Source organism: Labrus mixtus, chromosome 24 (genome assembly GCF_963584025.1).
Source record: "Labrus mixtus chromosome 24, fLabMix1.1, whole genome shotgun sequence".
NCBI classification, from domain to species: Eukaryota; Metazoa; Chordata; class Actinopteri; order Labriformes; family Labridae; genus Labrus; species Labrus mixtus.
The window spans coordinates 4,423,351-4,440,323 of record NC_083635.1 but is presented as its reverse complement, the minus strand read 5'-3'; the positions used below and the strand labels follow the sequence as shown (position 1 = coordinate 4,440,323).

Below are 16,973 nucleotides of genomic sequence, written 5' to 3'. Positions count from 1 at the left end.
TCTAAGGACAGAAACTACTTCCACTGGTTATCCTAAACGCAACATTATTCGAGGGGAATTGAAAATGTTGCCCAGGACGGCAAAACACCGGCCCCATTTTTCCAACTTTGCTTCATCGGCTCTCATGTGAGTCGTCATTTTCCAGCCTCGAAGATTAGTCGCACTCCCAGTCGGTGTATCGTTTGACGGTGTTCCCCGAAGAGGTTGCGCGCCGAGAAAATGAAGGCGATTTGTTTCGTTCCCCACTTCGGCACCTTCTGTCATGCCAGCTGTCTGCACTGTCACAGGCCACTTCAGAGCACCAGGAGCGGATGAATGTAAATGACAGCACAGATCAAACTTAAACACATACCATAAATATTCTAATAAGGACTGACTTCAAATATTGATGTGCACTTCTGGGTCCTCCAAGCAGGCTGCAATAAAAAAAAACGAAAAAGTAAAGTTTGTTCAGATTAAATTAATGTCTAATGCTAAAGCTGGTTAGCATAAGCATTAGAAATAATTCCTTCAATACCAAACAAGTCATGCTAAACACCTTTTTTTTTCACACTAAATGCTTCAACGAGCTAACATGTTTAGCGTTTAACCTGGATGAGAGGCTTTTGATACTGGATTCTCAATGTTGGCCCCACTACGATGCAATTCAGACATTTTGACTTTACGCTCATGAAATTAAAAAATGAGCGATTTCATTTTCAGGAGATGGGGTTAGCATTAGCATATGTACTATGGTGGGAACATGGGTTAAAAATCAAGGTTTGTCATCTTTGGGTGTTCAATGTTTTTGGTGGCCTCTATGGGGCCCCCTCAGTGGCTGGGCCCCAGGGAGCTTATTGGTGGCCCTGTAAATGTCTATATGACAACAACATTTGTAAGGATTTTTTTTTGAAACGCTCAAGTTCGGACTATTTTGTACCAAACAATGGATTACAAAGAATGTTTCTAATAATAGGTAAATAATAGAGACAGTGTTGAGTTTGTACATGGCCTCTTACGACGATGACATTTCAGTTTTAGACCAGCAGAGGTTTGTTGCAGTAAAGCTAGAAACCTTTCTTCAGTTTGGATAGATGAGCACATGTGTAGAGAAGATGAACTTTTCAATAACTTCTCATTAAAAGCACCATCTTTGATCTTGCTGGTTTATTATGAAAAAGGTGCAATCTACCTCGTTTTTTTAAATTTTAAACAAATTCAAGCAGCGTCCCTTGGGGCTCTCTGCGTTGCTCTCTCAAGCTCTGAGTGATTAATTGGCATTTAAGAGGGTAAAGCCTCGGCTTAGCTCTCCAGCTCTGCCTACAAATGCGCGGCTTTGTCGACCTGATGAAACAGAGCTCCGAGATGCTTTTTGCTGTCGGACAGGGGATGTTTATCATAGGGATTTTCTGTGTCTATGCAGCACTTTGCACGTCCACTTGAGAATTTTAGAGGTACTCGGCTAAATGTTCTATTTTTCTGCTGTCTTTTTTTTTTATGTTTGCCTGTGCTTCTGAGGGCTTTTCTCTGCTTGAAAAGGAAGAAGAAAAGAGGAGAAAAAGGGTCACCCGACTGTGGAGAGAAAGAAAGAGTGATCATCTCGATTTCTCTGTTCCCCGTGCTCAGCAAGCCAGCCCATTGCTGGAGTGAGGAAATGCAGGGAGGGGATGGGTGGGTCTGAGGGGTGGAGGGTGATGATGGAGAGATGATACGAATAAAAAAGAGCAGAGTGGACGGCTCAGACGCACCCCCCTTGAGTTGTGTGCTCTTTGACACGCCCGGCCCCGAGACAAGACAATAACGGAAAACTCATGGACTCATCAGTCGAGGACGGATCACTATTACGGCCTTATTCATCAGCATAATTAGGCCGGGGAAGAGATGCAGGACAAGTGGCTAGCAGCGCTGATGAAAGCTCATCAGTAGGCTCCCTGTAGAGCTATGACCGCTGATTGGTGCTGGGGCCATCATTGCCTGGAAACTACTTCAAAATAGGGGCTCTTCGCTCCACTGAACGACAGTATAATGAACTTAATTGGCTCGCAAAGGCAGCCTGGCGCAGGGATCATTTTTACTTCCTTAACAATCTGTGCACTGATTGGCCTATTCTCTGTTTTGAGTGCGTGTGATGGCAATGCAAATAAATAATCCCAAGAAACCCTGTGCCACATTACCTCTCCGAATTTGAATTCTGCTCTTACCTGCTATATTCTTATCCTGTTATCTCTTTTAGAGGTGTACACAATCACTCATGGGTTTGTTGTCAGGGCACTCTGACTCTGTCTTTGCACTCTTTGATGCTTCTTTTGTCAATGACTGAGAAATTAAAGCCAGTCTTAGTCGTGCTGTTTGTTCTTTCGGCTTCCAAGAGCATCACATAGAATACAAATGTTCTACAATTGGTGTGAAAAGGTTACTTCCTCATCCCGTTCCGCAACATTATCAGATTTCCTCAACTGTAAAGTCATTAAGTTCTGGGTATTTTGCCCTTTAATGAGTTAATTCATCATATTTCATGGCGCCACACAAGCTCTTATTTGTTGAGTCGTTTTACTTCTGTTCTACAAAGTTCTAATTGGAAACTATTAGAATGAGTGGAATAGTTTTGGAGTCAAGTGGCCTGTATTTTCTGTGTTCTGTGTGTTTCTTTGTTAAGCATTCAGCATTTTTCCTTTCCCCTATGAAGTCTGCTACCAAAGTAATCTCCCTCAAATCCACATACTGCCTGCAAATGGGCTCTCTTGACTTTAAAAACCCCTGGTCGAGGTCACTTGAGGCTATTGTTAGGTCTTTAGTTAGGCAATTGCTGTAACCCCACCACTTCCCATTCAGCAACATTTATTTTCCAGGAAAGGTATTTTACAAGCTGCAACTCAAAAAGCTTTGACACAAAACATTACAGTAGATCCAGATTATGGAGCAGTGCCCGTAAAATTCCATGTAGTCTATTTCTAACAAAGGTTTGGGAATTATTACTTTGAATGCTTTTTTTTTCACGTAATTAATTTTGTTAGCCTTAGCAATGACCCCTTCTCTCTATTTCAGTTCCCTCCCTCTTTTGTACTGCCTTCTTTATCCCCCCCACTCCCCCTTCCTCTGATGCAGGACAATGGCTTTTATGACTACATCGTAATTCACAGCACTGTGGATGGTGGAGGGGGTGGATGTTCTGCTGTACATCTCCTATCCTGATGGAAAGATCGAAGAACAAGGGGGGGGGGGAGCGAGGAGGATGGGTGGGTGGTGGCGCAAGGCTTGTCGCACAAAATGAATGACCACCCGATACCGGCTTGTCATCGCGCTGGGAGAGTTAGTGCCCTATGACTGGACGGACAGCAGAGATGGTGAATTGTCTTGTAGCGAGCAGGGGGGGGATCTGGACGCGGGCGCTTAAAAGAGCATTTGGGACGGTGGTGGGCGGGCTGATCAGAAAGACGGCTCTCCATGAAATTACAAAATGGATATCTGTCAACCCTTAAGACACTCAAATGTAGGAAACATTGCTCCAAAGCTGTAAAAAGGAATCTCTGCGTTCTTACTTTAGCATTGCTTCAAGTTTAAACTTTTTACATGGATTCCATTTGTGTGAAAATATCGTACAGCTAGATTGCTGCCAGACAAATTCCAAAAATCTAAACTCTTTGAGTTAGTTACCTGAGAGTGGGAGTACTCCCACTAGTTTCATTTGAAGGTTTAAACTCTTAGGAAAGTGCTCTTGATAAAGTACAATTTGGTCAATATTGGAGTTGTCAAGAGCTAAGTGTCTCAAAAACTATCGGCTCTATTGGTTTGAAATTTGGTACATTTATCAAATTTGTGTAAAGGAATACAAATCTTGCAGGTCGAAGTTGATGCATATCCAATCAAACTTCGCTACATCTTAATGCCTCGACATTTTTGAGTCAAGTTTCTGGACAAAAAATTGAATGGATCATCATAAAAATTGGTACAGCCATTAATCTTACGCTCATGATTTAATGAGAATTCATATCTTTATAAGAAAGCTACCTGGCTAAGAAAGATTACTTAACAATAATTGTTTCCCATAGTGATTCCCTTGTATCTTAAAATAACATTTTGCTCTTTTGAATTGGAATGTTATATCATTGGCCTTGGTAGTACCAATTGTTTCAGTTACATGATGACCACGTTCCTAATAACTGTGAATGGTTTGTGCCTTTCTGACAAAGCCAGTTCCAACAGCCACAGTTTTTTAAACCAAAGTCAGGTCTCTTTGCAATATTTGAACAAAACTCTTCTTGTTTTCTTGTAAATCCAAGCTACGATAGAATTCTACAACTTTTTCAAATACTTCTATGCTCTTGAGTTCCTGACAGCATGTTTTTCCAGCTTTAAAATGAGACCGAAAGACAAACAGTTGGTGCATTCTTCCAGTCAGGTGTGGTGGGAGTTAATTGCTGGGAAAAGGAAAGCTCCTATCCATCATCAAATGTTTAGACATGTTTGTCTGTCCCAAAATGAACAAGCTTTGCCAAGACTCTGTTGACTGAAATGAAAATTGCTGGTTCTTGTAAGAATGTGGGTGTTAAAATCTTGTGGTGTTGACTCCTTATTTGTTCCCAGCTGACCTTTTGTTGTTTCTTAGTGTATACAGGATGTTACTTAAGTTGTTTATTTGTCCAGAAAAAAAGTGTTACTGGAGTCTTAAGTATTTTAAAATGACACAAAAGGATGCTGACAGTATGCTCACCAAATTATTTGAATAAAGCACAGCCTATCTCTTTTTTTTTTTCCCCCCACTGTTCATGAATGTAGAGCAACCGCTGATAAATCGTCCATTGTGACGGGAACATGATTACATGAAGCTGCGGCTGTAGGCCATTCAGCGGGCAGACCGAGCGCCATGTCACCTCTAAGAGGGCTTTGAATAAATGTCCCCGTCTCCACCAAGGCCCACTTCCTTAATCAGGGTGTCGGATGGTAATGATTAGCTTCCTGCGCGTGCTGCTGGTCCGCTGAACCAGCCGCATAACTCATACACTGTTAATAATCTGCCTGGGGAGATAATACCCTTCTTTACCTTCAGCTAATCCATCCCTGATCCCAACCACATTCTTACTTTTTTTTGTATTAAATTTAATTTATGATGACAAGTACTTTCACGGAATCCGTCTGTACTTCTTATTTTAAGGAGATGGGGATGCAGGATGATTGTATCTAAATCCTTCAACTAGGTTAAATAATGCAGTCACTTGGTGTCCCAGAGAGAAAGACATGCTGATGGGGGGGCTGTTGTTTCTCGTCTACCATGGGTCACAGTTAGGGAGTGGGGAAGGATTACTGCGGCATCATTTCATTCTTTGTCCATATCCAAAACCCAGATTAGTAACAGGGAGAGGGATTAGAATTTATTATCATACTCCTCGCGCGGGCATCTGTTAAGGGCACTGGTCCTTGAAAAGAAACATATTTTCGCTATTAAGCTAATGCCGCATGAGAGGCCTGCCTTTGTCTTTGATTTGTCTGCTCTCGTTTTGATAGCGTAGGTCAAGAGAGCTGCCATGCCTTATTTTCTCTGAGTCCGTTTTAGCCCTTAAAGATAATAATGGAATAATACAAAATTTAACACACAAATAGAACCCAATAAGATGCCAGATGTTAATGCTGCTGTTCCCCCGTTTGCTCTAACGCTAAGCAGGATTCCCTGTATGAGATTTTACACCAACCTCTATTTAAAAAACACTTAAGTTATGAACAGTATCCCTCTACTTAAAGTTTGAACAAGTATCTGATGTCCTCCAGTGACAGTTAGCTCACTCTCCAAAGCTATATTACCCTTAATGTTAAATTATGAAGTTTATACTGACATACATTTAAGAGTTCCTCCAAAAGCAAGGTTGTTTGTCTTCTTGGTAAAATCCATTTACTTACATTTTTTTCTGGGGTACTTCCTCATGAAACCTCATTGCCTTTGGACCTGGCATTGAATTACCGTGTGCATTTGTCAATAGCATTTATCTTCATACTCAGATGCACTTCAGGGAACACCTTATGCAGCACGGTACTTTGAGACAAAAAGGATTGGATTCAACCTTGAAGTATTGATTTTCTGCCATCATGTACATGTGCTATCTGTCCATGGCTATGTGCTCATTTCTTTCTGTCCCTGTCCTTTTTTTTTTTCCCCCCCAGAGATACTGAATGGAGGGGTTTATGTTGAAGAGAACAAATTCCTGTGCCACGCGGACAACATCCATTGGCGTGACATTATCAAGAACCCCCAGGCGCAGCTGCTGGTGGTACCATCCAACAACAGCAACCTGGGATGTGAGTATGGATGAAAACCAGTGGGACCAGTATCTTTGGATGAAAATCAAACTTTTTCTTAGCCTTTCTCCGAAATGTGACGGCAAACCACATGCCAATGCACTGTAGACACACACACTCACACACAAACACACACACACCCCACCAGTAGCAGTCATGCCCGATCCCTTTTTATTCACTCTGTTTGCCTGGCGGTCATTTGGAAGCGAAATCACATAGTGTTAGATCAGCGTGTGAACCTTTCTATTGTAGTGGTATGGTAGCGGCTCTGCAGCGAGGCCTGTGGAGCTGCTGTCCGCTGTGCTCTTTTTAAATCTCAGTGAAGCTGACAGCTGGTTTGAAGCTGCCCACTTCCCCCCTGCGTCCCCCTCCTCTGTGGTCGCGGCAGTCCCTCAGTTCCCTCTGCTTTGGACATAACAGGCGTCGCTATCCAGCGGACATTCTGTGTCAGAAGAACTGGCTGCTCAAGACAGGCTCTCTCCAAACTTTTCTGCAGATCTTTGGATGAGTCTATTGCTCATTTTTAGAGAGGCGCAGAAGTTTCTGAAGACCCTCAGTATCAAAACACGTCAGGGTGAACAATAGGGACATCTGAGGCGCCAAACTGCGAGCAAAGACATAAAAGATCGGGGTGAAGTGTTGAAAGTTTCTGTGATGAAAAGGCAATATGACCAATCTTTTCCTACAGCGAGAGCAAGGCAAATTATTCATAAGCTTGACTCATTTTCTTAGCAAGGGGTCAAACATCATGCAAAGTTGGTTTGGCTAAAAAAAAAAGACGCTTTTTAGTCAAATATGTGCTGCTTTGTTGTTTACATGCAACTGATGGCAGTGGAGGAGGATGAAAAGCAACAAAGAAAAACAGAAGAGGTGGGCCAAAAAATGACAAGCGAGTGTGTGGGAGTGGAGGTTGCCAAATTGAGGCCCTTTGCCAAGGCGTAGTTAGTATTTAACATTAACAACCCCACAGTGGGAGTGGTTGAAGGGGCCGGGTGACAATCTGCTGCACTGTTCCATTACTCTGTAATTAACCCGTAGTCAATTAAGCCTAGATGATGGGCCACTGGCAGATGAAGGTTGTGAGCGCTCTGTCAGGTCCCACTTTGCCTGTGCGAGCGCTTGACGGAAGGGAGTAGCAGCCTGTCTTTCATGGTTATGTTCACAACAAGCCACAAGTAGCCGCGGCGACTCTGGGTGTGTTGTCAGATGAGCGGAGGAGATTCGACAGATGTGTCACTGTCACTAGTCAGAGAAGTTGCAAGGGGATGCGCGAGGGAACAATTAGGCAATTAGTGCACTAGAGGGGGGGGGCTTTTATTTCTCTAAACTCCATCAGAAGTTTTTCAGAGAAGTTGTCTCATGCACAGTGCCAATGATCTGTTCTGCAGGCCGGCGCTGTCATCGCTCATGCAACGGACGCTGCTGGGGCCATCAGGAAGACCAGTGTCAAACCTGTGAGTATGCCGACACACTCATGCACAGTTAAGTGTAACTAATAGGGTATTAAAGATACCGAACAAGCGATATCATCTGACATTTGGGGGGTATAAGTCGTGCTCACTTTGCTGCCAGGGGAAAGATGAGAAGATTAGAACCCCTCTCATGTTTGAACATTTATTAGAAAGCAGGTGCCAGGGAGTGAAATGTCTAGCCTAGCTAAGCTTGAATAACTATTAGAAGTATATATCAGATTGAGCATGTTAACTTGTGAGTGTTACTGCTTTTGGTAAGCGTTATTTAAAAATATAAAAATACCAATTGTTGCAAATTCCCCCTGCTTTCAGTCATTATGCTAAGCTAAGCTAAACATCCCTTAACTCAACCTCAAAAGCCAACCTAAAGCATACAGACACGAGCTTGATATCAATCTTTTTGAAAAACTCCTGCTTAGTGAGCTTTGTTAAAATCGTTGGCCATAGCCAGTTAGTCCCTTTGTTTTTTAGTCATGTCGCTAAGCTAAGCTAAATATTTCTTCACTAGTCATGAACTTAACACACACATATGAGGCTTCTATCAGTCTGTAGAAATCACTTTCTGAAGAAAAAAAAAAAACACATGACATAGAATGTATGAGGGGATTAGACCTTGTGCTGTGTTTTCTTCTGATTTTACTGAGATGTAAAAACCATGAATAGATAAAAATATGAAGTTCTTGGAAAAACTTAAGGAAGACAAAAGAGGAAGAGGGGTAGTTAACTAAACAGTTCTTTGTGTAATTGCAGTTGTAGCCGTTCTATTCATGTCTAACAGATCCAGAGAGTAACTGGCCTGTTTTTCACTGACTAATAGACTACTGGGCCTTGTTGTATTTTTCACTACTGCATCATTATGCTCCCAACACAGCAGAGAGTGAGCACAGCAGTTTTTAATGCCTCATCTTCAAGCTCCTGCTGGCTCACTGGCTGGTATGTCTCCTAATGTACCAACCCCTTCTTTAGCACAAGTAGTGGAGCAACTTCGATGCAGTAGGTGCCAGATACAATCCAAGTGTTATTGCTAGGTTAATAATACAGCTGTGTTGCAATAAAATGAAGGGGATATTTCCCTAGATACCACCAGAGTTGGCAAAGCAACGAGGAAAGCCAGCCTCTTGGGAGTTATCAGCACAGTTGGAAGGTGTGTCTAGACGAGTAGTCCACTTGGTGGAAAACACACGTTGTAAAAGTGCAGATATCAGTGATGTTTACTGCAATTTTTTCTCTGGGGAGAAAACCAGTTGAGCTCACTTGTTCAACAGCCAACTTCAGATTGGTGGGTGCGAGACAACAAGTGCAACAGCAATTTTCATGAAACTGAGCTCAAGCTGTAGGATAAGAGCTCGTTCAAGGGCACCTCCAGAGCAGTCGCTGAGAGAAAACACAGTGCTCTGTGATTTTTAAGGTCCATCTGGGCATTCAAGCAAGCGACCTTGTGGTCACGAACCCTCTCGACTGACCTTTAGGTTGCCCAAGCCCCTCATTTGTTTCTGCCTGAGTTCCATACCAGACGATGTTTGCGTGCAAACCATGCCGCGGGAGGAACGCTGAGGGTGGTGGTATTGTCTCTTCTTATGAGTGCGAATGAGTGTGTCAGACCTTTAAAATTCTCTCTTTCCCTCTTCCTGGGCAGTGACAAAGACGGTGTGTGCAGAGCAGTGTGACGGGCGATGCTTCGGGCCTTACGTCAGCGACTGCTGCCACCGCGAGTGCGCCGGCGGCTGCTCGGGCCCCAAGGACACGGACTGCTTCGTATGTCACATTGCACACCGACATATACACAAAGGCTGTCGCCCTCTTCATCACTCCTTCCGTCTTTTTCGATACTCTCTGTTTTTCTCTCACTTCCCGCTTCATCCAAAGCCCCTAAAAAGAAGTCCCAACTCCCAAACCTCGTCCCACTTATCATCCTCCACCCAGTGTGTCTTTTTTCTACAACATCTGTTCGTCATCCTCCGCGCCCGGAATATGATCCACGTTGTTTACCGACTGATAAATTGTTTGTCATTTTACGGGGCAGTAAAAGTCTGACGCAGCGTTGGCTCTTCAAAGAACAAATTGGTGATTCAGTGTTCCAATTAGTATCCCGTTTATCATCCCAAGTTCTTCTTATTCCGCATGCTCTAGACAAGGATACGCATGCACAATGACGGGGGTGATATTGTAGTTGTAATTCATAGAAAGGCTCATCCAATTCAATTACAGCCTGTGGCCACAGACAACAAAACACTTAAGAGGTTTATGGGACAACATTTCAGCATTTACATCGTGGCTGTGGATCAATGGCTCCAATTTTTCTCCCATTTGGCGTTCTGAGAGGCAAGGTGCGGCTGTATGATACGCATGTCGCACTCAGACGTAAAAATGAAATGCTGCTGTAATACTCTTTCATATAGAGTGACTAATACCCTCCATGTTTCCCTCCATTTACCTCGCATAGGAAGTCTGCCTGTATCCTCCACCTTTAGCTGACTGTGCTCATGTGCTCTCCACAGGCTTGCACCAATTTCAACGACAGTGGAGCATGTGTGACCCAGTGCCCCCAGCCATTCGTCTACAACCCCACATCTTTTCAGCTGGAGCACAACCCAAGAGCCAAGTACACCTATGGAGCCTTTTGTGTCAAGAAATGCCCTCGTAAGTCAATAAATGATCCGCTTTAAGTGTATCTAATCAGTTTCCAGTATTGTAACTTGAAGATAATGCTGCCAGGGGTGTGTCCAGACTGTTTTGACTGGGGTGGCCAATCCGGGGAACCAACTTATGCAGGGGAGGCATGAAGAATGGCCTAATAGGTTTAAACCGGTTAAACAATAGGTTTGAACTAGTGCAACTGAGAGAACCATTTTTCTTCCATGTAGCATGAAATAGGATTCCAGACAATTATTTGAAGTCAGGATAAATTACTCGAACATAAATAAATTGTGCATCTCAATGAAGTCATTGCAACGCCATCTGTTTAAACTTCTGGCAGCTGAAAAGGAAGTACATCCGAGTTCTCGCTTTCACAGTGATATGAAGTCAGAGTGCACTCGTAAATGAGCGAACGTGCATTGAAAGTCAATCTCCGAAAACAGATTGCATATTCAAGTTTCACTGATCATCAAATAAGCACACACCAGTCGCACTTTACCACCGCCACCACCAAGTACTAATTTGATTCATTTCTTTTGCAGAGCAATATAGCCTTAGACCATTAGTTTTCATCATTATACAAATGTGATTAAAATACAATCAATTTCTCGCAATTAGAGTGCTCTTTCCAGGAAATTGTTCCAAGACAGAATGCCACACTGTGATTGTATATTCTAAAACTAACTCGTACCAATAAACAGCATTCTCTTTTTGTGTTACCGTCAGATAACTTTGTGGTGGACCACAGCTCCTGCGTCAGAGCATGTCCCAGCAACAAGATGGAGGTGGAGGAGAATCGCATCAAAATGTGCATCCCCTGCACTGACATCTGCCCTAAAGGTAAACTACAGGATAAAATATACCACAGGTATATGTCTATTTCTAAAAAGAAAATGGACTGCATGTTAGACCTTGCTGTTTTAATCATTTTTAGGGTTTCAGGGTTTAATTTTCCATTTTTTCAGCATGTGTGTGGAAAAGTTTCAAAACTAAGTTGACTTGTGCAAACTAGGGTTTAATAGCCTTGAAGTAACAGACCAGTTGGCAAAAGCAAATAGAAGTGGAACTATGCAGTTCATTTTCAATTTCCAATGAGTGTTATAACCAGTTGTAAACCAAAATGCCTCTTCATTCTTCAATCAATCAAACATGACATATCGGTAGGCTGCTTGGTTAGGTATATAGCCAACAACACGTTAGATTTGAATATTCTTTCCAAGAGACCTAAAGGTTCCTCCTGCCCATTTTGTTTTCATTTCCACTGAGGTTGACATGTGAAACAGCCACACATGTAAGCCCAACCTAAAGTCCCAGTACTCTGGGGAAGTAATACTCCCAGAGTAGGGAACTATTGTTGGGTATATTAAGGTTCCTGGGACTTTGTTTATACCCTTGGTGCAATGTGTTGTGACCCCAAAAGTTCCTAGTCCCTGGAGATAGTTCCTGCAGTGGAAAGGCAGCTAATGTACTACATTTTATTTAAATATATATCTGATGTGTCAAAGTTTTTTTATAGTGAAAACTGGAGTAGTGATTACTTGAATCCAAAAACTGACAGAAGAGTTATTTTTTTATCAAAACCTGCTGTCATGTTTTGGGGGGAGGGGGGCTGTTTTCATTTTCTTTTTTCATGGATTGAGCCAGCAGACAGTATACGACAAAGCCTCATTCTCCAATCAGGGGAAACAGCTGTCAGTGGTCATGACAGTAGGACTATTTGAATCAGGGATTGACCTTCCAAAAATTTGATTGGGTCTTACTTTAATCTGACTACCGGCCCTTTACTTAACTGATTAAAAACATCATTCTGTGCAGTTTCACTCGTGAAACACATACCGGGGGGAAAAGTAACTAATGGTACTTTCATATCTCCACCACTATTGATTTTGATAAAACTTTAAAAAGTAAAGCACCAATGTGTAAGCATCATCCCATTGTTTGGTGTGATGCTTGCACTAAAAGTACGTGTCAAAGTTTGACACTTTGAGTGAGCCTTAACTGCCACCACTGGTCCGCTTTTGATGAAACTAGGAGCGATGATGTATTTTATTGCCCATTGGCCCAGAGAGAGCCTGCATCGCTCATAACTGGTGACGGTCTCCTTGTGAGATTGTCGGAATTTGAAATAAAGTGACAACAGACCGACTGTAACACCCCATCCCGACACACTGGGTGCAATGTCAGCAGGATGTAACACAGAGAACAAAGGGTTAGATGCGTTAAGTAGAAAACAACACTTTTCAGTGTATGATGTGGAAGTTCTCTCTGTTAGTTTTTGCTTAGTGTTATGCCTTTACTGTCTGTACAAGAGCTTGTGCAGTAAAACCATTTGAGTCTAATGGCTTCATGCCAGCAGTGATGATACTGGATCAACACTAGCCCACATGAATAACTCTGAAAGCTTCACAGGGGAAGTAATTTATTTTCTATGGCAGCCAGCTAAGCTTTTTATATTGAAACAAACATATTCATAGCTGGTTTATATATTACGAAGAACCCCCCAAAATATAAACAACTGTTTAATTTCAGGCAATGAAACAGAGCTTCTAAACCAAAATCCTCATCCGAGAATAAGCTACATAGTGGACTTATGCATGCATTCATTATTTAAAGCTCTTGTGAGGAGTTTTTAGAGAGTTATGAAACAGCCTGAAAATAATATCGATGCCTCTTTATGACCTATAACAGCAAGCATGAAGATTGACTATTTCTAATAGTTTTGTTATGGTCTGAAACTGCTGCCTGGGGGTAGAAGTCAAAGTTGTAAAATGAATCAGGTTTTTTTCCACTGAGTGAGTATCTTGTTTAGTTGTGTAAGAGATCAGGAGTACCATTTTTTCCCACAGGGGGCGTCACAATTGACATAAATGGGAAGTTTCTCAAAGGAGCTTAATGCAACCTAATGGTAACTTTTCTTATGTAACTACTTTGAATACTAACTCTATTCTCATAACATAATGGCAGAAATAAGGGTCAAATGTTTGATCCCCACATCATCAGTTGACTTGATAATTAACATAAAATAGTCCCACAGCAAGAAGCAGCTCCTACCTGCTCAGTAATTACAACTCATTTTGTGCCACAGTGTCAGCTAAATACTTACAACGTCTAATGTGAATTTAAACGGCATTACCCCAGTTCAATACAGAGGATTAGCCCTTTCATCATATTGTTCCAACAAAAGGTAAATGCCTTCTCTCTTTTGGAGGGGAGGACAATGGTGTTTTCCTCCAGGCCCCATGTACGGGCTGCGGCAGCCATCGATTGGCTAATCTCTTGATTACATCGTCACGCAGCAGGGAAGGGTTAATGAGGGATAGCCCAAGGAACTGTGGGAAATGATAACAAATTAACATTTCAGATATGGAATTGGCTGGTATAAATCACTATCAAAAACTGGTTACACCACTTAATGCAACCCTTATTCATCATCCCCTCTGCCTGTGTCAGGAATACTTGGCTCACCCGAGAGCGCAAGTGTAATTAATGCAGATGTAATGAATTCATTATAGGGAGGAATTGGCTGTGGATTGGCCCATGATTTCATCAAAAGACTTCCAATGCATGCAAAGGGGCCATGGCCTTGCTTATGCACCAAAGCATGGCTATAGTTTCATAAAACAGTATTAAGAATTAAGGTGACAAATAGCTAATAGTAACACAAGGCTATATAAGGACATACCCTACAGAAGTTAATTTGCTAATCCCAAAGCAACTTAAAAGTTAATTATTTTTTAATAACACATGATAATGTGTTTGCATTTGTTTCATCAGTGTGCGATGGAATAGGAACAGGCAGCCTGCAGACAGCTCAAACGGTGGATGCCAGCAACATTGATAAATTTGTCAACTGCACCAAAATCAATGGGAACCTCGTCTTTCTCATCACTGGAATTAATGGGTAAGTGACAGATTGTAACCTCACCAGCAATGCTTTTAGATATTATTATTTTTTTACATTTAACTGTATGCTAAACAAACTCATTGTCACCTGATTTCTTTGTAAATAAGTTTGATGGTGGTTAGCTTGGATTAGCTCAAGTTACAGACCGGTTCATGATTGAGTAGTTATCCGCCTAAAATGTAAAGATATGAACTCTCAAGTGTCCAAATAATGGTTGGATAGAATCCAAGTACAAACCGATATGGTCATTTGTTTGTCAGAAATGTTGGGTTTGGGTTGATGTCGAGGTTATTCATAAATTGGAATTAGGTACTATAAGGCCAAACTGAATATGTTATCAAAAAGTTTCCTATTTACACATTTAATGGAGAGAAACATTGGCATGAATTGGGTGTAGTGTCTGTGCGCATCAGATGAAGTCCATTATTCGAACTGCTTAATGCTCTGCTTTGTTCTCCACCAACTTACATGACTAAATATGCTTCTTAAGATTTAAAATGCTAATGTAAGCTGCTCATCTGCTAATTCACATGATGAATAGAATGATAAATGATAGATCCTGTGAAGATGTTGGAGAAGACACCACAGGTAAACCATTGGGAAACATACAGTATAAAATACAGCTACTGGAACTAAGAGAGGACAGCATAATTACAAACAGATCTTCATTTATATCCCCATTGGGTCTGGCTTGGGAAGGTCAATGAGCCCACTCAATGAACAATGTGCTTTATTCAATCAGAAAGCACTGTCAAAGTGCCAAAAAGAAGGTTATTTCATTATGAACAACACCATGTTCAGACTGTGTTATGAGGAATATATTTGCTAAATGGTGCCTTCAGGTCCACATGGTTTGTACCTCCAGAACTGTTCAGTAAATTCATATACACTAGAGCTACCCTTATTCTGCGTGTCTGCTTTGTGTTTATTTTCTGCAGGGACAAGTATCATGGTATTGGGCCTTTGGACCCTGAGCTTCTTAACGTGTTCCGCACTGTGAAGGAGATCACAGGTGAGACTGCCTCACTGGAGTCACCTTGGAAAAATTGAGTGGACAAAACAATATTATTACGTGGTGTGAGTGTGAGTGGATTATGTGGCCTCAGAGGCAGTAAAAAATGCTTTTAAAAGGAAAGTGGAAAGCTGCTTTTTTCGCTAGTGAACTCTAAAATGTGCTATGGTGGATATTATGCAGTTGTGTGTGTATGTCTCATAGTTATACGTGCTTACAGTAGACGTTGCTTCGTGAGTGTATTTATTCATTAACTATTAGAGCCCCTAAGGGATGAGCAATACCTTGTATACAAGCCCTTTTGTCATATTAAACTGCGACTTGCAGTTGAGCCAAACAGCTAATGGAGTGAAACTGCATTTTCATAATGAAAACCCGAGCAATAAGGAAGAGCAATGGCCGTTCTATCCCAGCCATTTCCTACTCTACCCCTTTAATGTCATTTCCACAGATCCTGATTTGATATGATCAGTCATTAAAGGCAAGTGCAAGTGGACAGATTGTACAGAATATTAAATCCAGCCTTTTAATTAGCGTATATTGTCTTCTCCGAGCACATTTCTTCCCAGGAATGGGTTCTTGCTTGGACTTCATGAGAAGCGCTGAACTTCAATGAGCAGCATTTGCACTGCGTTTTTAATTTGAATGAATGGGACCAAATGATTCTTTTTATTCCACTGGCTCCTTATGACCCTTTATCAAATGTATCCTAGATTAATTTTTCACTTTCCTCTATCTCATTCTCACCATTGTTTCTGAAAAATGTACTTTAACATATGTTATTCAAGGTAATAATAAGTGTATTAATTTCCTTGAACTTTGTGTTTCATCTGATACATCTTTAAGGTTACCTTAACATCCAGTCTTGGCCTGAAAACATGACAGACCTGAGTGTGTTTTCAAACTTGGCTACTATTGGAGGTAGAACTCTTTACAGGTATGTAATACTGTAATCTGTATCAATATAAAAATATAGAATCTGATGCAGAAAATGTAGGAAAAGAAAGATTGAGATCGCCGATATGCAGATGACACCCTTTCATTTGAAGCTGTCTTTCTTCAAATTAAGGTTGTTAACTTGGATACTTTTTCAATACCATGTGTTTTAAAACGATACTATCCTTGTTATTTTAGTTATGAGTAGTATAAAAAGTACCAAAACTGTAAAAAACTAACTCTATTTCATCAGAAAGGTGCGTAGGAGAGGACTAATTCCATTAAAAATTGTATCAAATTCCTGCACACTGTCTCAGTTTAGACAGTGCCTAGGTTTTTGAAAGCAATTTGTTCAATTTTGCAATAAGTTTGGAGAAAATATGGAATACTGGGTTCTTAGGATTTCAATTTTTATTGCCGTGGTATTGAAAAAAGTATCAATATTGTTAAATGTTTACAAGAATCATATCAAAGTTTAAAATCCCTGTACTGTCACAACCTGTTCTTTCTGTTTCTTGCTGTATTCCTGTGTTTGAATGGCTACTGTGGGAGCTAATGAGCAGCCCGGCCTGTGTTGCTCTGCAGAGAGGGCCTTTGATGTGTCGCTAGTGACGCAGCTTTGATTAGCCCTGTGTTGATAACAGGTTTTGTGTTAGCTTGCAAGTGGCAGATCCGAGGCGTAGCGTCGGCAGAGTCAAAGGAGATCTGGCCTTGATTTTGTTTTCAGCAGCTCAGCAATTTTGTG

General features: G+C 41.5%; 1 protein-coding gene across 2 annotated transcripts in view; it reads left to right on the top strand.

Moving 5' to 3' along the window:
* Positions 1-16,973, top strand: part of LOC132959656 (receptor tyrosine-protein kinase erbB-4-like) — a 222,521-nt gene that overhangs the window by 144,698 nt on the left and 60,850 nt on the right. For both annotated transcript variants that reach the window (XM_061032834.1, XM_061032835.1), the window contains exons 4-11: positions 6,133-6,267; positions 7,656-7,721; positions 9,376-9,494; positions 10,238-10,379; positions 11,103-11,216; positions 14,151-14,277; positions 15,219-15,292; positions 16,139-16,229. In XM_061032834.1, the coding sequence (XP_060888817.1) occupies positions 6,133-6,267; positions 7,656-7,721; positions 9,376-9,494; positions 10,238-10,379; positions 11,103-11,216; positions 14,151-14,277; positions 15,219-15,292; positions 16,139-16,229 (868 nt within the window). The remainder of the gene's footprint in view (positions 1-6,132; positions 6,268-7,655; positions 7,722-9,375; positions 9,495-10,237; positions 10,380-11,102; positions 11,217-14,150; positions 14,278-15,218; positions 15,293-16,138; positions 16,230-16,973) is intronic.